The sequence below is a fragment of the Cydia pomonella genome, chromosome 4 (genome assembly GCF_033807575.1).
Source record: "Cydia pomonella isolate Wapato2018A chromosome 4, ilCydPomo1, whole genome shotgun sequence".
Taxonomy (NCBI): Eukaryota; Metazoa; Arthropoda; class Insecta; order Lepidoptera; family Tortricidae; genus Cydia; species Cydia pomonella.
In genome coordinates this window covers 23,507,628-23,534,624 of record NC_084706.1, presented here as the reverse complement: position 1 = coordinate 23,534,624, position 26,997 = coordinate 23,507,628, and the positions used below count along the sequence as shown (strand labels likewise).

Genomic DNA, 26,997 nt, shown 5'->3' with positions numbered 1-26,997 from the left:
GGTACCTACATAATTACTCAGATTTAATTTTAGAGGAAAAGTTACTTTTGAGCCTTTTGAGGTGTTATAAAAATTCTAATCTGAAAAAACGAAGTACTTATACAGATTTCAAGAGACACTTTTATATTGTGTGTACAGTCGCCATCAGATATATCGGGGCAGCGGGGCTCACAAATATCTGAACACCCCTCTATTGTCAAGGCGTTAGAGTGCGTGTTCAGATAGTTTTGAGCACCTCGGCCGCTCACATATGTCTGATGGCGACTGTACATTAGTGTGTTTTATTCAAAATCCTTACATAGGTACGTAATACACACACTAAATAAGAGGACATAACGTAGAGAAAAGGCGTTTTTACTAGTTAAAACGAGTTTTCACTATATTCCGCCAGAGACGGAATATAGGTGCGACGACGAGCGAAGCGAGGAGGAGCGAGTTAGGTTGACCGTGACCATACGCGAGGCGGAATCGAATATATAAAAAAAGCTGTTTTGCGTGTTATGTGTATCGTTTAGTGAAAACTAGTTTTCACTGAAATAACTTTTTTGGAGCAATGAGTCAAAACTAGTTTTCACCAAGCACTTAGCGTTGATTAGCAATGACCAACCTTTACACCAGGTATGTTCTATTGTTTTCACTGGAGACACTTGGGAAGACGTGAAGCATTCTGCAGAACCAGGTCTGTCAGAAGTTACCCACTAGCTGCGCTCTCGTTTTCTTACGTTAAATACATCCAAAACAAACTATATTTGCTTTACAAACTACAATAGTACACAACCAGATAAAAATCCACACATGCAGCAACAACACGCAAAACTGTACGTGCTCTACTTCTTCTTCTTCTACCTAGTGTTATCCCGGCTTTTGCCAGGGTCCGCTTTCCTGCTTGCTTTCCTCCACTTTGCGCGATCCTGGGCGTCCTTTCGTGTGAGCCCGTTTACGCTCATATGCACTTTCACGACATCGAGCCATCGCTTTTTTGGTCTGCCGTGGGGTCGGGGGCCGTCAAGGGCTAGGTGAAGGCATACGTACGTACGCCTACTACGGTACACACGGTACGGTACGGTACGTGCTCTACTATAAATAAAATTAAAAATGCTAAGTATCTAGCAGTGTTGGCATTAGAATTGACCATTAACCATTACGAATTGAACCCTATAGCATACACACGTACCACACAAAATAGAAGGAGAAGAAACAATATAATTCCAATAGTTCCACATTAAAAATAAAATATGAGAGTAGACAATTTGTTTGTAAATCCGTTAAACTATATAATTCTATTAATAAACATTTAAATATTATATCCATTATCATATTACGAAAGTAAAAGCATAATAACAAAATGGCTCAAATATAAAAGTTACCATGATATTGAGAACTTGATCCTAAATGTTTTTGTTATAATAACACACATACACACAAACTAATACACACATCAACATCACTCATTCTCTCTTTAATTTAAGTTAAAATTTAAAATATCAACTTTTGCTATTAACTGAAAGGTTAATATTATTTATTTTAATTTAATTCAAATTTTGTAATAATTTATTGTTGTTCATTTAGTAACTAAGGAAGAGCGCTGCCTCCTACTATGAGTATCTGTTACTTAAAAATGACGTACCAATCCTGTATAATGTAAACTAAAACTTATACAGAATAAACAATTTTATTATTTTATTATGTACGAACCCGCGCGAGCATTGGAGTTCCTGTCCCTGATCTTATGTCCCACCTCTTTACCATACATGATATATTAACATACACGTATGTACATTTTAAACCACGTGAGTTCCTCTCATGAATATTAAATATACTTTGGACTCTGCACGTGCACAAAGACTGTATAAATTAAAATTTTCCTAAAAAACCGCCTAATGTGTGTAGTAAATATGTTACATATTGAGGATTCCGTATAATACATTATATTTCCGATTCCGTAAATTTCGACGACTTGTCTGCCCTAGCGGGTAGTGACCCTGCCTATGAAGCCGATGGTCCCCCTGTAATTAGTGCGCGCGGAACTCCGCCTTTAAGCACTAACCTGCCGCATGCTTACAGACTCGCGTGTCAAGCACGTCTTTACCAGACGCTTTGGACCTTCGGCCCTACTCGGAGCTGAGCCTTCGCCTTTCGCAATTTGATACTTACTATTCTGTGTTGTAGAGAGTTGTGCCAGCGAGAACATTCTCGCTCTCGGAAATTCCTTCTCTTGGAAATTTCCGCACTTTCTCGAGAATGTTCTCTTGGATGAGAATTACCGAGAAAGTTATAAAAATTTGCAGAAACGTTCAAATTTTAGTATTCGTTTAACATTATTTAAGTAATTGATAGAAAGTTCTCCGACACATTTCTTTATAAGGCGTCCATAGTATTTTGAATACAAACTATTTATTATGTATATCAAGTTGTTTCTTTGTAGGGTCAGCATCAATAGTAGCGGATGAAACAACGCGCCAAAAGTATCTGATATTCCGGATAACTTTTCCAAATATTGAAAAATCTCTAAACTTTACGTTCAAAAGTATATCTTTTAACGTCTTAATTGTTCTACATAGAGAACCACCACATTTTGTTAAGCTGTTACAGAATGGTAGATACTTTTAAAACCTTGTTTGATCCGCTACTTTTAATGCTGACTGTACATGTGTTTTTCTGATTCTTGAGTTTTTACAAGCTTTTATAAAACGTAATCTTGGAAGCTAAACTTAACGTTTGAATTTTAGTTTACATATGTCAAAGTTTAAAAAAGTCTTATGTTGTCTGTATTTAAAATGGCATTGGGTAAAATATTGAACATTTTTAAAGCCATTTCAAAAACACTTTTAGATAATAATGCCGTTTTAAATGACATGGTATTGCTAATCTTCCCTTGTTGACGTACACTATTAAAGCTTTGGAATTGATTCAGCATGCTCATAAATATATAGGCATGGGAAAGTCAGTATACATAGTCTTGAAATATTCTTTACAAGAGTCAGTTGCTGGGATACCACATACGGCGCGAACACAGTTTTTCTGACTTTTGAAAATTATCTCACGATCAGACAATTGCCCCAAAACATAATTCCGTAACGTAATGTTGAAGTTACATAGTTATAGTTATAATTATTGTTGTATGTTTAAGCACTGACCTCATCCTTCGACCTTGCGTGGAGGCACACCTCTCTTAGAAGCTTAGGGTCTTTGGCTCCACGCAGAGCTCGGCCTCCGGCCTCCGCACTAACTGCCCACACCACGTTTCACGAAAATAATTGTGGCGGTGGCCTTGATACAGCCTACCCGCAATTATTATTATATATAATTATAAAATACATATAACACTGGCCCACTTTCCTTAAAACTAGACTTACAGATTCCTAAATGAAAATATTTTAACATCATGTTTAATACAGTTACTTCAGAGTAAAACAGAGCTATTTGTGCATATAACAAAAAAAAAGTAAAAGTATCAGTGTATCAGTGTATCACAATTTTTTATAAACTGAAGAAGGTTTTGTTTTTCTTAATCAATTATAAAAACCAGTAACATTTAATACTGTTATTACACTGCAAATATAGTTTTAAATCTAGAAAAACATTTTTTTCTACTCGTCGACTGCAATGGTTGATGGTTGATTTAAGTTTTCGTATAGATATCAAACTAAAATTGCGTACTTTTCATGTATGGGGTAGGGACCCCATAATGGTTGTTGGTGGTTGATAGGGATCAACTATAAGATTCATTTCGATACTCTGTAGCCAACTATAAAAAAATAGACCAATCACATCATTTTCACAAACCGGACTTATTTGAGTCTTGCTTTTAGGGTTATTGAACAACGTTATTAATACGGGTATCTATGTAAAGTACGTTTAATTGCCTTTACATTGACATATTTTTCGTCTAACGAATTGTTTATCTATTGAGATTAAGACTTATAAAAAAGCTGCAAATAAATAAATAAATATTATAGGACATTATTACACAAATTGTCTAACTCTATAAGGCTTGTGTTGAGGGTACTTAGACAACGATATATATAATATATAAATATTTATAAATACTTAAATACATAGAAAACACCCATGACTCAGGAACAAATATCCATGCTCATCACACAAATACATGCCCTTACCAGGATTTGAACCCGGGACCATCAGCTTCGTAGGCAGGGTCACTACCCACTAGGCCAAACCGGTCGTCAAATCGTAGTTTCGCAAATAGTAGTTTCAAGGGCCTGTGTTGTGTTGTCAGTAAGTAAGAACCTAATACTAATCCCTTTCTTTTGGATGCTAGTAGTACTGGCTTCATTAGTATTTTATACAGTCAGCGTCAAATACTTTGTAGCAACCAGGGTGTCCAAATAGTTCGGTACACCATATATTTAGTATGGTGTACCGAACTATTTGGCCACTTTGACTGCTACAAGGTATTTGACGCTGACTGTACAATCGTGATATAATCGAGAGCTGTTCACTCGAGTACCGTGTTTTGGCAACGAACCTTGCTAAGTTGCCAAAGTGAGGTACGCGATTGAAAAGCTTGATTATATCACTATTGTATACAATATTTTTTCTACGAATCAATAAAAATAATACTTTAAACTAATAAAATCATACAGGTAAACAAGCCAAAAATATACAGCAATTTAAGATACGCGAGCAGCCGCGATACCTTCATACTCGTACCCGCCCCGGCCGCCGGGACCTGGCGGGGTGGTTAACGACACCTTCTCGTAACTCATGAGGCCCTGGTACTTGCTCCTTGCTAAATTCAATTTTTAGACAGTTTTTTCTCAATTTTTGCCACCGTAGCCTATGGATACTAACAAGCAATGGTAAGCGGTTTTCGCAATCTATGGATGTTGCTATATTAAGGGTGTCACATGTGCGTTTATGACTTATGAAGCAATTGTTTCTACTATACAACCTAAAATAAATAATATATTTGAGCTATCCTTTTGTTTCGTCCTCTTGAGCTGTGCTTGGTCCATTTCATTATAGTTGACTAAACCGTTTCGAAATGAATATTATAGTTGAGTTGGGAGCCCATACATGAAAAGTATCCAATTTCAGTTTGGTATACGAAATCTTAATTCAACCATTACAGTCGACGAGTAAAAAAACATATTTATAGTCCTCCTCGCCGTATCCGACGACGGTGACTCCTTCAACTGTTTTTATTCGGAAACATGGAACGCTCTAATATGACTAGCAAAGTCAAATTTGGTTTTGAAAATGTGATCACATGGTGCGCAATGATGCTGGCCAGCTGGGTTGTAGGTATAGGTATACGAGGACTTCGGTCGCGTCTTACGGAGATGGCGCTTAGCATCCAGGTCTTCCAAGCGCCGCAGCTCGTATTGCTATACTTTTTTATGAACAGTTGCGCGCCATTCCGTTCTACGCATCGCAAGTTTCTCCCAGGAATCACTCGATACACCGCAAGTGGTCAGGTGACGCTTGAGGACCTCTTTATGGCGCAAGTAATGACCCCCTTGTTTCCTCTTTCCGCTGGAGAGTTCCGAGTAGAACAAATAGAAAGACTGTATGAATCTCTCTGTCTATGATTGAAATGAGGCAGTTCCTTTTCAAAGTAAATTTTCTTCGCGATCACCTAGTGAACAATGATTATAACTTAATAAGTAACGTTCTTCGTGAAATTCCTAATACGATATTCGGTCAAGTTCTCATGTATGGGGAAGACATAGTTTGGGTATGGTGATTTATGGTACATTGTACATTACAAGCATAAGGGAGTACCTTTGCAGCGCTTTGTACGTCTTTTTACTAAGACATTTACAAATTTTTGGCAATAACTCAAAAACGACTGGACCGATCATGTTCGCTACAGTTTTCATTGAAAGTATTTATTAAGCCCACGATTCACGATTTTTTCATATTTTTAGACTCATGGTTCAAAGTTAGAGGGGACGATTATTTCTGAAAATATTAACTTTATCAAATTTAACCTAATGGTGCGGGATATTATTGGTATCCTGCACCATTAGGTTAAAGAGAAAAATGTTTTACAAAAAAATGTTTTTGTGTGGGAGTTTTGTACCCTAAAAAAATATTTTTCTACTTTTTATTTTACCGTTCCTTCACCATTCATGATTTATGTTATGTATCAAGGATCAAAAACGGAGATAAACGGGCATGGCGAAACTACAAGGGTTTCTAGGTGACTACGAAACCCTAAAAAAGCTGCCAATGGGACATATTTAATGCGAAAAGGGGGTTTTGCGTCAAGGGAAGTCGAGGGGACGCTATTGCGCGTAAAGCACCATACCCAACGGTAGCATACTGCATTAGTTTCAATGTGGATATAATTTGTTTTTCAAAAAACATAATTTGATCGAATCAATGAAATGACAACCAAAGTGGCCAAATAGACATTTTCCGGAACTACATAGAACATAGCTCTCCTACTCGTATTCGTGACGCTCGTACGAACTTCACACACAAATGCGCCATCGTTAAAAATCCTTCCTAATGCGTAATCGTATATAAATACCCAGACGACAAACAAAATAGTCAAGTTGTTCGTGCATTTCAGACTAGATCCCAGGTGAGTGCGATTATAAGTAACTAGGATGTTAATTTAGCATACATTTTAGGTGATTTTAACGCGTATCCGGATGAACTGTTTTACTCTCGGTTGTTGAACTTTTGCGAACTAGACTTAATAGGAAAAGGGAACGAAGAATGATTATCGGGCCCGAAAACGGGACAGATTTGGGGCCCGATATCGGGAAGTGTGGATGTAATTGGCCCTTGAGGAGTTATTATATACAAGGTGTAACAAAATAAGGGGGATCTTTTTAAGGGCATATTCGGTATTATGTTCTGATTAAGAAAAAGTAGAAAAAATTTATTGACGCTAAAAGTTTTATTTTACAATGCATCTTAAGAGGGCGGCCGCTTCTCCATACGAACGTAGTCCCCATTTTCCTCTCTGGATATTCACATTATTGAATGTTTTGACACAGTTTGTTGTATATCAACCACAGCTATGCCCCTACGTTTGTTTTTTTTTTATTATAATTTATAAGAATAAGGAGCATTTAAATTTTGTATGAAATTTGTTTTTCGCTCCTAATTTTTACAATAATCCAATATTAATAAATTCAAACGAAGGGCATAGCTATGGTTAATATAGATAGATAGATAGAATACTCTTTATTCGCACACCTCAGTAAAAAGATAGAAGAATAGAAACAATACATCAAATTATGTAAAAATTATGGAGTGTGGATTTAAAAGGAGTGAAATCTCTTATGGTTGAACTGTTGCAAAAGTGTCCAGCTGTCAGCTATAAATAATAGTTCAAAATCTCTCCAGAGTAACGCTAGAGTAGCTAAGAACCTAGGCGTTATTGACGGAGTGAAGTGCGGTGTCAAGCGCCACCTATTTAAGGTTTTTTGATGACACTTTTTGGTACATGGAGATTTAATTCCTAACCTCCACCTTCCATAGTAAAAATATTTTCCATAATATCAATCTCCAGAGAGGAAAATGGGGACTACGTTTGTATAGAGAAGCGGCTGTGCCCTCGTAACGTTATACGTAAATTTCAAAGAATGTGAACAAACTAAGTTGCCTTCATTACGTCGTAATCTCGCACTTTTTGAGGACAACCATGACCTTATCAACAGTATTTAAGTAAAATAAATATTTTGCTATTATAATTATTAACTTATAATATTTCTTTTTTTTTATTTATGATTTCAATATAAAAAAAGAAATATTAATAATATTTCATTGAAAACAACCTTCGTAAGAATTTTAGGTTATAAACGTCAAATAAATGCTACAAAATGCTGTCAAATTGTTGACTTTTTACGGACAACCATGACCTTATCAACAGTTAATATACTAAAATACTTTGTTAATATAATTTTTAAGTTAAAATATATGTTGATATAATTTCAATATACAAAAAAAGAAAAGGTTATTAATAATATTTCAGTGAAAACAACCTTCGTAAGAATTTTAGTTTATGCGTCAAATTATGGAAGGTGGAGGTAAGGAATGATATCTCCATATACCAAAAAGTGTCATCAAAAAACCTTAAATACGTGGCGCTACAATACTCAATAGCGCACTTCACTCCCTCAATAACGCCTAGGTTTCTTAACTACCCTAGCGCTACTCTGGAGAGGTTTGGAATTATTATTTATAGCTGACAGCTGGACACTTTTGCAACAGTTCTACCATAAGAGATTTTAATTACACACTCCATATGTCAAATGCTAAAAAAAATGTCAAATTCCAACTTTTTAAAGCTCATTTGCTACAAAGCCCATTGTCTAAAAGGAGGTTGGACCATATTATAAATAAATAAAAAATGATATGAAAAAATATCATATCTTACTCCCTTGTTCATAAATGTTCAAATCGGGCCGTAAGACTATAATTAATCCCTGTCGGTAGAAAGCATCACGAGATCACTGGTCACCTGTCATAGAAAATGAGGTGTCGGATGCCCCGGCCCGGACCCGGGCCGTTCTAGCGAGAGTCATCTTTACTCAACTGATTCTCGTGAAATTTTGAGAGCAGGTTCTCTAGTTCAATTGATTTTATTTTATCAATAGGGCTGGATCTAGGGTACAGCGGGTGGAGCGGCCACTCTATGCGCCAAATAGTAAGAGGCGCCAAAATGAAAAATGCGAAAAAAAAAACTAGAAAACAAAAGTGGCGTGACCAGGTTAGGTAGGTTTTGCCTTAAAAAAAGTATGGAGCAGGAACAAAAAACCAATTTATTTCAAAAACCGCAAAACAAATTAACGCTGCCTTCACTCTTGATACTGATATGGCAATTAACGTGCGCGAAGAATTGGACGCGAACCCCATTATCGAACCCCCGCGAAGATACGCGACCCGCAGTGCCCGCGCCGGACGGGTGCCGCTAGAGCCTCGTAGACTTGCGAAATCTAAAAAACTCACCCACGTCATGGGTCGTAAGATCTACAATCATCTACCGCGGGAAATTATAGCAGCACCAAGTGCGTCACTTTTTAAATCGAAACTTAAAAAATGGCTTCACGAGCAAACGTTCTACGACCACAAGCAGCTATATAAAATGTAATTAATTAAGTTAAAGTTAAACCTATAGTTTAACATTGTATAATATTGTAGTTACATACTGTAACCCTGACATGTAATTTTATATTATCAATAAATTATTACGATTACGATTACAATTACAAACCGTAATATCCTCGCAGATGGCTATACGACGAATTATTTGTGATTTTTTAGCATACTGCATATTTTCGTCACATGTATACAATGGGAAGGGAAAAAAAACAAACGCGAAAATTGTGGAGTCCACGAAACATGTCAACTACCGCTGCAGGCCACAAAATTGTCATTATAACAGGTTTAGACAAGCGACACAAAATGGCCGGTACTATGTGTGACTTATCTAAAGCATTTGACATAATAAGTCACACAATGCTCCTGGATAAGTTAAAATGTTATGGCATAACGAGTGAGGCGCATTACTTATTTCTTCATTTTTGTCGGACCGAAGACAACAGGTTAAACTGTCCTCAAATGGAAAGCGATTCCAGTCTGACATTGGCCATATGAAATTAGGCATTCCCCAAGGATCAGCCCTTCGAAATACTCTGTTTCTAGCCTACGTCAATGATCTCCCACCATCACCACCGGGCTGTCAGTACTATTTGCAGATGACAATACGGTCATAATCAGCGCGCAAACGTACGAGCAGCTTGGCGAGAACATCAATTAGGCATGTAAGCAGTAAAAACGGTGGTTTACTGCAAATGAGTTACTTCTTAACGTCAGCAAGTCTAACATAATGTTATTCCCAGGACGGACGACTACTGTGCCCCTAAGTGTAGTAATCTACCCTATACCAATGTGCAGGGAAACGAAGTTCCTTGGCTTTATGTTGGATTAGAATCTTAACTGGAAGTGCCATATTGACCAGCTATGCAATAAATAAATAAATATTATAGGACATTATTACACAAATTGACTAAGTTCCACAGTAAGCTCAATAAGGCTTGTGTTGAGGGTACTTAGACAACGATATATATAATATATAAATATTTAAAATACATAGAAAACACCCATGACTCAGGAACAAATATCCATGCTCATCACACGAATAAATGCCCTTACCAGGATTTGAACCCGGGACCATCAGCTTCGTCGGCAGGGTCACTACCCACTAGGCCAAACCGGTCGTCATAGATTGATTAGTGCAGTCTTTGCGTTACGGAAGTTGAAACCCCTTGATTTGTATGTTACATAAAAATCTATTTACTAGGCTCACTTCCACTCACTAATGAGGTATGGTGTACTCATTTGGGTAAACATTACGAATGCCAATCGAGTGTTTATTATGCAATAACATACAATACTAACGCTAGCGGGTGTGAAACCTAGACATTCATGCAGGTGCCTTTTTGTGACGCACAAAGTAATGACGCACTACTCATTATATATGTTCGAAATTTTTTGTATGTTAGAAATAACCTGTCTTTGTTTAAACGCGTTGAAGTATTTGGCATAAACATTAGAACTACAGGCCGATTGCGAACAGTTCCACGTCGCATGGCACTTGCAGCAAAGAACCCGCGTGTTATCGGTCCGACTTATAATGAGCGATTACCCTGCAGATATAATGTCACAAACATCCGATACAACATTCAAGCGTCTATTGAGAAACTTTTTACTGGACAACCCATTATATTCAATAAGTGCATTTTTTGACCAAAACTGTATAATTTATAATCGCATACCTATTTGACATTGTATTTGCTTATTATTGATATTATTTGACGATCCTTTTCAGGATTTTTTTTTTATACTACATCGGTGGCAAACAAGCATACGACCCGCCTGATGGTAAGCAGGTACGCCTGCAACTCCAGAGCAGTTACATGCGCGTTGCCGACCCTACCCCCCCCCCCCCCCCTCCCCCCTCGTTGAGCTCTAGCAACCTTACTCACCGGCAGGAACACAACACTATGAGTAGGATCTAGTGTTATTTGGCTGCTGTTATTTGTAAGGTAGGTATCTTGCTATTATTTAAATTTATTTCTGACGATCCCAAGATAGATTCTTATAAATTGTCATTAATGTAATTTGTACTGTAATCATATGTTGTGAAATAAATAAATCTAATCTAATCTATGTATTTATGCCAATTTATTCTAGAAAATTCCAACCATTCAACCGTTTTAATTGGGATGCTCATATTGACCTCGTATGTTGTAAGTTAAGGTATATATATGTATATTTATTGTAAATTGTAATCGTAAATAATTATCAGATTTGTAAATTGTATGTTAATTAAGTTAAGTACAGTTTGTTGGTTTTTACCCTATTTCCTAATGGAAGAGCGGGGTCTCCCGACACAAGTATTGTTATACTTAATGGGAGATTCCAGCCCTTTATGTTTCGTGTATTATAAGTTAAGCCAAATAAACTATTTTGAATTTTGTATGGCAAAAATGTATATCTTACGTAATAGAATCCCGTTTAAAATTCGATTAGATATTTATGACGCGCTTGTTGAAAGCATTTCATACGGTCTTAGTAGCTAGCTACGGTCGCACCTTTAAGTCTTATCTTGACAAAATAGTACATTACGATACAAGTGCGAAAAATAGGAAATTCGAAACGAGTGGCGATAAATTAAAACACGACCGAAGGGAGTGTTTTAAATCGACACGAGTTGCGAATTACCTATTCGCACATGTATCGTACAACGTTTCACAGTACATATGGCCCTTTAAATGTTCGACTCAGTAACGTAATATGCTACTTCTCGCACTAGTGCTATAAAGTAGCCCCATATGTACTGTAATATACAATTTACAGGTTAGGTTACTTAAGCTTGTTGTACAGTCAGCATCAATAGTAGCGGATGAAACAACGCGCCAAAAGTATCTGACATCTCAGATAACTTTTCCAAATATAGATACATTTCTAAAATCCACGTTCCAAAGTATATCTTTTACAGTCTCAGTTGTTCTATATTAAAGACATCACTTTTTGTTAAGCTGTTATAGAATGGTAGATACTTATGAAGCGTTATTTGATCCGCTACTTTTGATGCTGACTGTACCTCTTAATATTAAAAATAATCGTAAATCTGATGAAGACCTCTTTAGTATATGCAAAGTTTTACCAGTACATACGAAATTTGAATATCAAATGCGGAAATAACAATATTTTAGGATAAAATGACAGCATTTCTTAGTTGATCAAATGATCACCTAAAAACGACCAGGGGGCCGATTTTTGAATTTCGTCCGCTCGATTTCGTGTATTTCGTTCAATAATATCTCAACTACTAGGTGTTTAAATTCTACTAATAGAATTGAAAACGTGTAGTCAATATCACTCGTTTCCCAATTTCTATCGCTCGTATTTCAACAATTAGCATTTCGCCGTTTTCGACAGATATTCGAGTGACGAAATCGAGCGTTCGAAATTCAAAAATCGGTCCCCAGGCAAGTTACAAATCGCATACTAAAGAAACCTCAATTTAAAAACTTCTATGGACGAAGTACATCGCAATATATATTACCAGATCTCGTAAATAAACTTCCAACTTAATGGAAGGCAGAAATTTAAAAGAGCAATGTTAAAACAGCTGTAAGAAAATTCGTTGTAGAATTATAACTAGTATTTTCATATTTACACGTATCCGTATTGGATAGTAACCGTGGTAAAGAAAATGGTGGTCTTGGGTGAGATTTAAAAACCAGAGGCCGTGAGTTCAAGTCTCACCCAAGATAGTAATATTTCCACTTTTAAATTTATTCTAAGCTTAATAGCATCGTTTACAGAGGTTTCTGCTTGTTAAAAATTAGTTTAATATGAGTTTAAGAAGTTAAACGTTCTTACGGTAGATGTCGCTAGGGTCCCCTAGACCCATATGGTGGGAAATTTTGCTGGCTACGAATGAGGTCTTGGTGGCTCAGTTAGCAGAGCGCTGGAGTATCTATCCAGAGGCCGTAAGTTGAAGTCTCACCCAAGACAGCTAATTTTTCCGCATTTATTTTATTATATAATAAAATTAAATAATTTCAAATAGTCCGGTTTTTTTTGCATTAAAAAGAAAGAAGGTAAGCGGTTTTGACGCGTTTTTTAGTGAAAAACAACTTTTAAAAATAAATCACGGCAAATATGTAACAATTATAAATCATATACGATCATTTACATTATATTTATTTAATAAATAATAGTTACTGATTTTTAAAAAGCGTTTTTCAATAAAAAAGACATGTCAAATGCTAAAAAAACGAACTATACAAAAAAGTTGGTATAATTGGTGGGATTGTTAACTATTATATACTCTCTTCTTCCTCGCGTTGTCCCAGCATTTTGCCACGGCTCACGGGAGCCTGGGGTCCACTTGGCAACTGATCCCCAGAATTGGCGTAGGCACTAGGTTTTACGAAAGCGACTGCCATCTGACTTTTCAACCCAGAGGGTAAACTAGGCCTTATTAGGGTTAGTCCGGTTTCCTCACGACATTTTCCTTCACCGAAAAGTGCAATGGCTGTTAAATATAAAATGATATTTCATACATAAGTTCCGAAAAACTCATTAGTATAAGCCGGGGTTTGAACCCGCAACCTCCGGATTGCAAGTCGCACGCTCTTACCGCTAGTTATTAACTATACTATAAGTAATACAATCTCATTCAAACAAAATTGGAGCATCCTGTACTCGGGCGAGTGCAGACCGGTCCGGCCAGAGCTGCCACTCGGTAGAACAATAGAAAATACTCGTATACTTACATTAGGAAATAAGGAAAACAAAAGGAAAAAATATATTTGCGCTCGGTGCAATGGTGTCGGTTTTTGTAATTTAAATGTAAGATAAATTAAATTGAGCAACATGCATGAACAGTTTCTTATGAAATTTAATTGTATTATAAATTCTACTGCGGATGGAGTATCGAGACTCACCTTACTGGTTTAAAGATAATTTTGTAATTAAAATTAGCATTGTGCTGTAATTATCTGAATAAAAAAAAATTGGATTGCTAATTGCTAATTAATGAATGAATGATTTATTCAGGCAACTAGTGATGGACACTTTAAAACAAGTGCATGGGTAAATTCGATTTAATTTTTACCCAACGTGAATTCGCCTTTACAGCTGCACTGATATCTCACTATTTTCTTAACGCAAATGGAGTATACTTTTTAAAAACAATAAACCTGTTAAAAACTAGCATTAAACAGGTTGTACAACTTGTTTTACAACCTGTTTAATGCTAGTTTTTAACAGGTTAGTTTTTACCTATTAGGCCAATCAAACTATAATATTTTTCGAAGAATTAATTCCTAGCAAGCTGGAAATCGTTTTGATACTGAGTTTGCGCAATCTCTTTTTCTGTTTTTTGCTTGTAGCTCGAAAACGGCATGTCCGACGGAAAATGTTATACAAATTATATGTTTAAGTTACATACAAAGAATATGTTTAAGTTTATTATTTCATTATAATATGTTAATTAGTATATAATTTGCAAATAGTGGGTAGAAATATCTGTTAATTATTCTCAACTACAGTGCCTGCAGCTAACAAACTTCTCTTTCTGACCCAGTTGTTGATTGGTAGAGAATGCCTTAAGGCATTAACTCCACCATTTGTAGATACTTATTATTTTATGTGCAATAAAGTGTAAATAAATAAATTTATACTATATTGCACGTTGCACCGTTGCGCACCCGACTCTACCTGACCCCATGTTGTCGAGTGTCGGACCGTCAACATCTCCAGCATCTCCTGGGGATGCCTCGTAGAGAGGCAAAACACGTGTTGAGTTTTGTACTTTTGGTGGTGGGTTGTTATATTTATTTGCGTATTTATTTTTGCGGTGGGAGGGTTGGGAACATTAATTGCATGTAAAAATACGCAAGTTAGTATAACGGGTTAGCACTGATTGACTAACACGTTATTTTCTCGCGGATTAGCAAAGTAATATATTTCTTACTTTAATTTGTATAGTTAAAAGTGGAATTCATATTCTCCCAAGTTAGCTATTAAGAGAATATCCCCTGAAAGGGTATAAGCGCTAAATCTAATTTTTTAAAGATAATTTTGTAATTAAAATTAGCATTGTGCTGTAATTATCTGAATAAAAAAAAATTGGATTGCTAATTGCTAATTAATGAATGAATGATTTATTCAGGCAACTAGTGATGGACACTTTAAAACAAGTGCATGGGTAAATTCGATTTAATTTTTACCCAACGTGAATTCGCCTTTACAGCTGCACTGATATCTCACTATTTTCTTAACGCAAATGGAGTATACTTTTTAAAAACAATAAACCTGTTAAAAACTAGCATTAAACAGGTTGTACAACTTGTTTTACAACCTGTTTAATGCTAGTTTTTAACAGGTTAGTTTTTACCTATTAGGCCAATCAAACTATAATATTTTTCGAAGAATTAATTCCTAGCAAGCTGGAAATCGTTTTGATACTGAGTTTGCGCAATCTCTTTTTCTGTTTTTTGCTTGTAGCTCGAAAACGGCATGTCCGACGGAAAATGTTATACAAATTATATGTTTAAGTTACATACAAAGAATATGTTTAAGTTTATTATTTCATTATAATATGTTAATTAGTATATAATTTGCAAATAGTGGGTAGAAATATCTGTTAATTATTCTCAACTACAGTGCCTGCAGCTAACAAACTTCTCTTTCTGACCCAGTTGTTGATTGGTAGAGAATGCCTTAAGGCATTAACTCCACCATTTGTAGATACTTATTATTTTATGTGCAATAAAGTGTAAATAAATAAATTTATACTATATTGCACGTTGCACCGTTGCGCACCCGACTCGACCTGACCCCATGTTGTCGAGTGTCGGACCGTCAACATCTCCAGCATCTCCTGGGGATGCCTCGTAGAGAGGCAAAACACGTGTTGAGTTTTGTACTTTTGGTGGTGGGTTGTTATATTTATTTGCGTATTTATTTTTGCGGTGGGAGGGTTGGGAACATTAATTGCATGTAAAAATACGCAAGTTAGTATAACGGGTTAGCACTGATTGACTAACACGTTATTTTCTCGCGGATTAGCAAAGTAATATATTTCTTACTTTAATTTGTATAGTTAAAAGTGGAATTCATATTCTCCCAAGTTAGCTATTAAGAGAATATCCCCTGAAAGGGTATAAGCGCTAAATCTGGATTCAGCAAGTAATTTTTATAGCAAGATGTATTTTTTCCGCAAAGATGTCTAGGACTATTTTGTGTAGAATTTAATACCTAAGCTTGAATATTGCCTTACACGATATTTTCGTAAAGACCGTAGATTATTTGTAAAACGCGAATTTCTCCTGGATGGTACACATTTTCAAAGATGGCTGCGATTCCTCGAGGTCCCCAAATGTCAAATGGTGTGGGCATGTAAAAGGGGCCTTTAATTTATATACATACCAAATTTCATGACTGTTCCAGAGATTTCGAGGTTGATCCTAATCCGACTGTGCTATTCATTACAAGCTCTTATTTAACTTGAAAGTACCTGGGCGACCGAGCTTTGCTCGGTTATAACTATTTATTGTAATATGGTGGTGTATAGGTGATAATCTTAACTACATTTTTTACTAAATTAAACTTGTCTAAAACAATAAAAATTAAAAAATTATGTATAAACTTGAACATATAAAAAAAAAACAAAAGTTAGTCACCGGGCGAGATTCGAACCCGTAACACTCGTTTAGCAGTCCGCGTCTCAACCCGCTGGACCAGACGGACAATGGCAGGCAATACGAAATTAGCGACCATATTCTGCGTCGAAAGAAAAACGCATGAAAACTCGAAAACACGCGTTATGCAAACATAAGACTAATCTAGATCGATTGTATACCCCCAAAAACCCCCATATACCAAATTTCAGCGAAATCGTTAGAGCCGTTTCCGAAATCACAGAAATATATATATATATATATATATTTATATACAAGAATTGCTCGTTTAAAGGTATAAGATATTTGTATGTATGTGTGCCTATAGTATGTTCGGGTCAAATCTTGCAGACCAAATTAGACCCGCTTCCCGATTCTCAATTGAGCTCAAACTTCACAGTACTATGTAAGTTGGGTGACAGTGCAATATTATGGTACGAACGAGGTGGTCTCATAATAGACACAGGGAACCCGTAGGAACCCGTAGGGGGTCCGTAGGAACTCTGTAATTAAACAACGCAAAATTTTGTTGCGGTTTGTTACAATTGTATCTTGTATCAAAAACTAAATTTTTGTCAAAAAAACTTATAACCGTTTAATCTTAATTTCTTTTAAGGTTTGAACATGGCTCCCGAAGCGACGGACGCGAACGGCGTGCTATTTGAGAGCGACACAGCGACTCCCGACCTCGGGCTGAAGAAAACATCGGTCCAGCTAGCCGACGACACGCCGTGGGCCTACGATTGGCAACACGTTATACAAGTTCCGTTTCTATACGTTTTTGGGCTGTACGGAGGCTACCTGTTCCTAGCCGCGGCTAAATGGCAAACGGGTTTGTTTAGTAAGTACGCCTGCTGCGTAAAAGCTATCCCACTAAAAACATTTTCATGTAAAATGTTGCCAAGACGAAACCATGAGGCTTGCACTGTTCAAAAGTTATCAGATCTCTCGTAGAGCCAAGCTTCAAACTCTACAAGCCCTAACTTCACTTAGTCAAAATATGTATGTGGCTTGGCTGTTTCGTTACTACAAGAAGTAGTATAATTACTGTTTATGTATGTATGTATATACTTTATTGTAGATAGAAATAAAAACACGAAAAACACAGTTACAGAGTAAATTAAATACAACAAAGGCGAACTTATCCCTGTATGGGATCTCTTCCAATTAACCTTTGAGGAAATGAGTAAAACAGAAGTAACGGTGAATGAATGACAAACAGAAACAAAAGAGTACAATCACTGAAATTAATGAAATGCACGTTTTGAATACACATTGATACAAATATACATAGATAGAAAAATAACCATAAAATAATGCATACATATATATATAAATATAAATAAATAAATATTCAATAATAATTTAATAATTGTTTTTAGTTGTATAATAAAAAAATAAATGAATAGTGAATAACTATAGTATAAGTTAGAGCTTGTAGAATAAGGGTGCCTTTCGACCAGAGATGTGCTATGCTTGCTATGCTATGTTTTCATACATTTGAAACGCAGCTCCAGCTGCAGCTACGTTTCAAATGTGTGAAAATATAGCATAGCAGAGCATAGCACGTCTCTGGTCGAAAGGCACGCTAAGAACCTTACTTCTACAATAGATCTGATAACTTTTTGACAATGCAAGCCGCGTCTTGGCAACATTTTACATGAAAATATTTTTGGTGAGATGTTATTGACACGATGAAAAACTAGGTTTATAGGTTTTCCTCTTTTTTCAAAATTTGCAGAGATACAAAATAAAATGTTTTTTATTAATTTTTATAAACCTATAATATTTATAAGTACTCGTATGAATATGTATGCTGAAGCTATCAACATCAAAAAAGTGATTTGTTAAGAAAACGTTTTCGAAACGTTTACGATTTTAAACGTTTTCGCCTGAAATGGAATTTCATAGAAAAAGTACCTTTACAGTACATATGGTGCTACTTTACCGCACTAGTGCGCAAATTAGCATATTACGTTACTATGTCGAACATTTAAAGGACCATATGTACTGTAAAACGTTGTACGTTACATGTGCGAATAGATAATTCGCAACTCGTGTCGATTTAAAACACTCCCTTCGGTCGTGTTCTAATTCATCACCACTCGTTTCGAATTTCCTATTTTTCGCACTTGTATCGTAATGTACTATTTCAGTACATATGGTGCTGCTTTTCCGCACTAGTGCGTAAATTAGCACATTATGTAACTATGTTGAAAATTTAAAGGTCCATATGTGCTGAAAAACGTTGTACGATACACGTGCGAATAGGTAATTCAGTAAATAACTATTATTTCTCTAGGATTGCAAAGCTGTTCTTCCCTCTTAAAGTTATAGCTATTTTTAACATTGTATAAGAAGTGCTACCGCTACCGCCAGTGCTGCCGCGAAATACACGTCACATAATTCGTACGATATCTTCTTTGATATATATATAGGTACTACAGTTTACCAGGGACTGCATAACCGAAAAATAACGATACCTATATATATATCGGTATGATGTCATACCGGTTTAATCCGAACCATTTAGGTAGCCGAATAAACTTATTTCGCTACCAAAAAATAACGGTACCGTTATTTTTTCGGGTACCTTAACCGCTTACATAAAGGTACCCTATCACTTAGGCGTCGTTGCCAAGGAGCCCGCGTCTTGCGCCAACGCAACGAATCGGCGAGCGCGGCGGGCGAGGGGCGAGGTCAACCCGCTTGAGAGCCAATTTTTTCGGTATCGAAATAATATCGGTTAGGTTAGTTAGGTATAATAACTGTTAGAGTAAATAACGGAAAAAATACCGGTACCGGTATTTTAAAACGGTAGCGATACCTTTATATCGGAGCCTCGCGGCTTAACCGGTATAATGTACCGGTATCGTAATTTTATACCGCTATCATACCATTTTACCGTAACCGAAATCAGTCAGTTTATTTTTAAGTTCCTACTAAATATTAGGGCTCGCGGTCGGATCCGTGTTTCGTTTACACGTTCCGAATACCCGTTTCCGAATAATAAGTAAACGGTTTTCTGGCCCGTTCCACACGTGTAATTAAGAAACGTGTAATTAAGAGCCGTTTCCACGGATAAACGGGTATTCGAAGAAACGGATCTTATTTACCCGTGGCTCCGGAAACGTCCTTGACGAGTAGCAAGGAACGGACCGGCGTACGTAAGAGCTACAAATTATTAGACAAAAGATTCATGACGTTTATGCCATATTTAACCTTATTCCGTGGTTCATAGAGTCGAAATTCAATAAACGGTTTATTTGCAAAAACCGTTTTCTGAGCAGAGGGCCTACCGCGAACCACGTTCGACGTGTTGCCGCCCCGTCACACTTACGTAAAATTTTATAAGTGCGACAGAGAGGCAACACGACGAATGTGGTTCGCGGTAGGTCCTCTGTTAGTTTTTGCTTGCAATGTTTTATTTAAGTTGCAATAAGTACGAGTAGAAAATTAGAAATACTGTATAGTGCTACCATAGTAGTATTTTATATAAAAGTTCAAATACTAAAACTTTATTGTTTATTATATAACTTGATAGCAATAAATATAAAGTGCTAGTAATAAAAAATAAAATCAATAAAGACTGTACACGATAAAATCTGCCAGCCAAGTGCTTGATCTGGTATTCTTTTTACCAACTGAACATTTTAAACAGTTATATTTTTTATATATTTAGTAAATATATGACGACCGGTCTGGCCCTGGCCTAGCGGGTAGGTAGTGACCCTGCCTATGAAGCCGATGGTCCCGGGTTCGAATCCCGGTAACGCCATTTATTTGTCTGATGTACACAGATTTTTGTTTCTGACTCATGTGTGTTTTATATGTATATAAGTATGTATTTATCTATATGCGTATGTATATCGTCGCCAAATAACCACAAAATAAAATAGTACAAGCTTTGCTTAGTTTGGGACAAGGTCGTGTTGTGTAAGACTGTCCCCAGATATTTATTTATTTATAACTATGTGGTTAACAAAGAAATTATGTACCGATTTTGTATTTGATTTTCATTCTTGATATTTCTCGGTAATTTACAACAAGTAGAAGTTCAGTATAACTTTTAATTATTTATCGATAACAGATTTGTCGATGTTTCATTTTGTCAAACACTCGGTTTTGCCCCAAAAACTTCTATGCCTGCTTATACTTGTAGTTACAATACAATACAATACAAATCCTCTTTATTGCACAACCTCTAAAAAAATATACATGGAAACACAAATAATACATGAAGATAGAGGTAAACAACAGGCGGCCTTATCGCTACATCATATTACTTATAGTACTTGTAGTTATGAAACTACAAGTACTATAAGGTCCGACCGAGATCTCGGTCTCGGTCTCGGTCTCGGCATTCTCGGCCAAAAATCGAGCCGAGATCTCGGTCTCGGCTCTCGGCCAAAATGGGCCGAGATTCTTGCCGAGACCGAGAATAAGCAACGAGTTATCGTTGGAGAATTTGAATTTTCCGCGCACGAGCGCCGGGGTCTAAGCCACTCGTTGGTTGCATCGCCCGGTTGTTGTGACGTTTTTTGTGATTTAAATTGGTTTCATAGCCACATTTTAAGCCAATTACTTATGAAATACTAAGTGTTGGGATCGGATAGGCGCGGTTGCAAGTAATGACTTGTTCATTTGGTTTTTTTCGTTTTGTGGTTGTTGTTATTGATGAATAAATGAGTGTATATTGTTATCGGGATGTAACTTAGATTAACTTGTTGTGAGTGGAAGATGACACTGAATATTTTGATACTAAATATATTTGTGTTAACGGGAAAAAGCAAAGCAGTAGGTAAGTACAAAACGACACCTGTGGCGGATATTTTGGGTTACAATATAGAACTCTTTATTTTGATTATTGTTATTTTACCTCCTTTTGTGCACATCCGTACTGAAAAAACCGGCCAAGTGCGTGTCGGACCACGCATAATGGAAGGTTCCGTACCTTCATACAATACAAAAAAGCCGTACAAGCAAAAGAGCGTATGTTAGTGGCACTTTCGTCGTTTTAATAAGATCAGTTTTTTTATATCTCTTAAATGGCTTAACCGACCATATTCAAAATAATTTCCCTGAAAATTTATTTGCTTATTTAGAATTTTTTTAATCGTTTTGCTCTCCCGGTTCAAAAATTAGAGGAGATCAAACAATTATTTTTTAAAGCGATTAGTGTCAAAAGTATTTAACTTAATCAAAAAAACGTTTTTAGCAACCTTTCTGTATTTTTAAAGACCTATCTAATGATGAGCCACATGTTTTTTTTGTTACATTTATACTTTTTGTTACATTTATACGGAGTATAATTATATTTGAAAACATATTATACAAAATTTTTTTCGAAACTAAGAAGCGACTTACATAATACATCTACACCTACGTTCCAACTTTGTTTATAAAATATACCGTATAGTTTTTTGAGTACGGTTGCCATCTCTAAAATTTGGAAACCAGGGCAAGACGCGTGAAAACCCGAATTTTAGAGTCCAGAACTCGGACATGTTAACAGGTTTTTTTAAACAGGTTGTGCGTGTATCGCGGGCGGCCTAAGACTTTAAAAATTTCAACCCTGACTACAAAAGAAGCCCCCCCCCCCCCCCGGACGCTCCCCGGACGCCTTCTAAACTAGGACAAATCCGGGGAAACCCGGACGGATGGCAACCCTATTTTTGAGTAAAATGGCTGTGACATACGCACAGACCGACAGACATAAGGACATGACGTAACTACCCTAAAAATACTATTTAATAGCGCTACGAATTGATTATGATAACTTTTTTCTGATAAATCGTCGAATTTCGTTTATAAAAACAATTTTAGTGCAAAATTCGTATTTTTTCTCTATTTTATAAATTCTCGGTCTCGGTCTCGGTCTCGGCCGAGAATCCTATTGAATCTCGGTCTCGGTCTCGGTCTCGGCCGAGACAAAAAAAGCGTTCTCGGTCGGACCTTAAAGTACTATAAGTAATATGACTAGATTTACAATAGGATACATAGGATAATTATTCGATTAATGTACTATAGTATTAAGTTGGTAAATTATACTGTGTATATTGTAACTGAAAATTAATTTTCATGAACAATGTTGACATATGTCTCGCCTGAAACAAAGGGAATCCTAATTCAGGCACATGTAAGCCATCACTATTTTAAGTCAGTTTTACATTAATGTAACCGTGGAATACGTGTTTTAACATAAATTATTTTGTTATTTTTACATTATAATTATAATCTTCTCGGTTCATATGACTTAGTGACATTTCTAATTGCTCCCTAGGGATTTTTTTGCTATAAGTAGGTACCAGTGCTACTTTTGCTTTCCTTTACTCCATGAACCGATCGTGAAAGTACTCAACGGGCTGAAATTAGACAGGCCGGTTGGAATCGCGTTCTTTGAACGATCCGCCACTGGTAGGTACCCAATTCCCGCGAAACCTGCTTGAAAAAAGCCTTTACGAGCAAGTGTGATGACAAATATTTTATTTCAAACATGTTGGTCCACAGCTTGCCTGCTGCACTTAATGGGGTCGCTGGGCGTGACGGCGGGCGCGCACCGGCTCTGGGCCCACAAGGCCTACAAAGCCAATTTGCCCCTAAAACTCATTCTTTTACTATTCCAGACTCTGTCAATGCAGGTAAATATTATCAATTTATAATATTTGGTACCCGTGACTTTAAGGCCAATTCAAACCTACAATTTGATTAAATTACAGTATATTATTTTTTTATCATTCGCCGGCACGCCTCGTTCGTGTAAATACATATAGGAACACATACGAGCGAAATGCATGCGCGAATGATAACAAAATGATATCATTTAAATATCTAAATGTAAGTTTGAATTGGCCTGGTAGTTTATAAAAGTAGGTACAGTCTCCATCAAGTAAAAGTACTTAAGTACCTAGCTACCTGCTATTCTAGAATTATTTTCCGCATAGCCATACGAGTAGGTACATCTCAGATCAGGTGTGGTAAGAGAATCATAGTTTATTTTACTATAAGTCTTGCTAATCTGGTCATTTTATTTGCAAGAAAGTATGGTCGAGTTTGATATCAAATGAAAGTGTTCGGTTTATATAACATTGTTTTATAATTTTCGATTACAAAATAATGAGCAAGATAAAACCGAAATAAACTAAACATAATTTATTCTTTACGGTTAAATCGCACGCAGTTTTCGAACCTTTTGCCGACTAAGTAGGTGCATTCAATTGATCTATCTTTTTGGCGAACCACGAGTTCTCGTTCGGGGCGAACTACTTACTAGTTTAAAGAATATCAATTGGCTGAATCCCGTTTCACGACTCTTCATAATTATGTTTCTGTGCAGTCTGTGTAGGGCTATGATGGTCGGTTCTTTATCATTTGTCACCATTCCTGTCACGTTCTAACATGTATGTAAGTGCGAAAGTGACAGGCATAGTGACAAGCGATAAAAATGGAACTATGCTGCTTTCAGTATTCGGTGATAAACTGGGTGCGCGACCACCGCATGCACCACAAGTACGTGGACACGGACGCCGACCCGCATAACGCCACACGGGGGCTGTTCTTCTCCCACGTCGGCTGGCTGATGGTGCAGAAACACCCGGAGTACGAGCGTAAGAGCAAGTTGCTGGCCATGAACGATATCGAAGGTGATCCGATGCTGCGCTTTCAGCAAAAGTGAGTAACCCGAGGGCTACAAAACGTACGCTGCGAGCGTAATCGCTCGATACTACGCGCACCGTCAAGGTGACGTGCGAATTCAGACTGCACCAACGTCAAAATCTCCCGATTTTGACATTTGCGGCAACAATGCAGTCGTCAGCAATATCCCACCGCAATACTGCAGCAATGCTGCGGCAGTCTGAATCCAAACGGTACCTATATACCTACATTTGCTTAAAAATACATTGGTTAAAACAAATATAAGGTGGTCGGCGTAAGCGTCGAGCGTTAGGGCTCTCGGAGCGTGTGTTTCATGGCCCAAGCGTAACGCTACTTACCTATGTAATAAATAACAGAATTAGGAGTTAAAACCTCAACTTGTTTCGTTATAGTGATAAGACCGTGGCACGACTCACAATGTCGCACTTATTGGCGTGCGCGAGATGACTGATGATGTGAATCGCAGTTCATTTCGCTCGCACGTATATGTAAGTGCTAGCGATCGTATCATAAAATCGAAACTATCGGCCCGATTCGAAGAATGATTAAGGCACGTTGAAGATCTTCAAAACATCTATAACTAAACGACATGTCAAAATTGACGTTTATTTCGATTCCGCTGTGATCCCAGTAAAATCTATCTACGATATTTCTAACGTCAAAGTTGCATTGATTGCCCGAATCGAGCTGCTTGTGTCAATTAAACGACAGTCAAACGATATCTAAATGAGAACTTATCTAAACCAGAACTTATCGTTACCGTATCTCATTCTTCGAATCGGGCCGTAAAACTTTCATTACAATCTGAATACCGCTCTAAGAGACAACTGACAAAATTACTAATGTTATTGTCGTTGATAATTGACATTTTACGCGACAATACAATCGTCAGCAATGCGGTACGGTAATTCAGTCGCAATTGGAATTTAAGCTCAAGTCGCAATGAGCTATAACTAATTGAAAACCAAAACCACATTTAAAAAAAACAAATGATCTTAAAGCGTGAGTTCAGAAAATGCTGGTAAGATCCTAGCCTTCTATTTCAATTTATAATTTGTATAGAAGTGTTTTTGTTTAAAATAGCACAAAAAAACGTTTTCTTAAAAAATGCGGGAAGTCTCAAGGACACAGCCGCAATGGTTCACGTAGGTTCACCATTTGCGGCTGTCGCTGAGTCTTCCCGCACGTGTCTTAGAGCTACACGCTGGCCCAGCGTAAGCCAGTCTAAGGGACGCAGTTATGCGGTGGAATCAGTTAGCAACATCACTTACTCCCTCTATTATATAGAGGGAGTGATGTGCGTCCCTTGGACTGGCCTGCGCGGGGCCATCGTGTAGAGGGGCCATTAGACAGCCATTGCGAAGACCGAAGGCCGTTTCGCGTAGAGCATACTTAAATTATCGAGCTCGATTAACGATGCTCAAACATTCTCCGGCAAATCACGTCCATTAAAAGATTAAATTAAATCACACAAATTATTTCCAGATATTATATCACCCTGTTGCTGCTGGTCAATTTCGTTCTCCCCACACTAATACCGGTCTACATGTGGAACGAGTCCTCGATAAACGCCTTCTTCGTGGCCGCGGTATTCCGTCTCCTAGTAACCTACAACATGACCGCTCTAGTCAACTCTGCTGCCCACAAGTGGGGCCACAAACCATACGACAAGAATATGCTGGCCTCAGAAAATTCTCTTCTTTCTCTAGCCTTCGTTGGAGAAGGCTTCCACAATTATCATCACACGTTTCCTTGGGATTATAAAGCGGCAGAGCTCGGTAGCAGCATTTATAATTTAAGTACGATGTTTATAGATTTCTTTGCGAAAATTGGCTGGGCTTATGACATGAAGACCGTTTCTGATGAGCTTATTCAGAAGCGTGTTGAACGTACTGGAGACGGCTCCCACAATCTATGGGGGTGGGGCGACAAGGATCAGTCTAAAGAAGAGGTAGATGCAGCTATTAGAATTCATCCTAAAGATGACTAATAAGTAGGCCTTTCCAAAGTGTATGGCCTTAATGACGAGCGACTAGCGGCGCGTTCGGTGGGGCGTGCAGCGTTGCGTACAGCGTCCAAGGGATATGAGCAGCGTACACTAAGGCCCTTACTCTTACATGTTTCAATAGGCCCCGCGCTGGACGCCCCGCTAGACATACCGCTCGAGTGTCCGCTCGGTTTGCACCTTATGCATCGATCATTAGAATTGTTAATTTTCTAGACCCCCATTTTTATTTTAGTTTCTGAAAAATATATTGGTTAATTTTTAAGATACTAATTTGAATGGTTGTCGATATTAATATATGACATGACGATCACTTTGGTATTGTCGCATATTTTATCAAATTATCAATGGAAGTGAGACGCCAAATCTGTAGTTATGTTGTAAATTGCCGTTGCGTTGCCGTTTTGTTAACAACAAATTTCTGTGAAATATTTATTATTGCTTAATTATTACAACAAAATGGATTTTATAACTAGGTACATTCAAATTTCAACCATCTATGAAGAACGAAGCAATTTTATTTAACCTCTATGACTACAATAATATCAGTCGAGATGACGTTATATTTGAAATGTAGTGTCTTGATATCGAACGATATTGCAGTTGGGGCCGAGTTTATTTTGTCTCTGGATTAAAATACGGAACCCT

At 37.1% G+C, this 26,997-nt stretch overlaps 1 protein-coding gene across 1 annotated transcript; it reads left to right on the top strand.

The window, feature by feature from the left end:
- The first annotated feature begins 6,059 nt into the window (after positions 1 to 6,059).
- Positions 6,060 to 26,337, top strand: LOC133517311 (acyl-CoA Delta-9 desaturase-like). Its single transcript, XM_061850568.1, has 5 exons — positions 6,060 to 6,556; positions 17,305 to 17,529; positions 23,199 to 23,329; positions 24,154 to 24,359; positions 25,830 to 26,337. The coding sequence occupies exons 2-5, from the start codon at positions 17,313 to 17,315 to the stop codon at positions 26,332 to 26,334; spliced, it is 1,059 nt and encodes a 352-aa protein (XP_061706552.1). The 5' UTR covers positions 6,060 to 6,556; positions 17,305 to 17,312; the 3' UTR covers positions 26,335 to 26,337.
- The last annotated feature ends 660 nt before the right edge of the window (positions 26,338 to 26,997 follow it).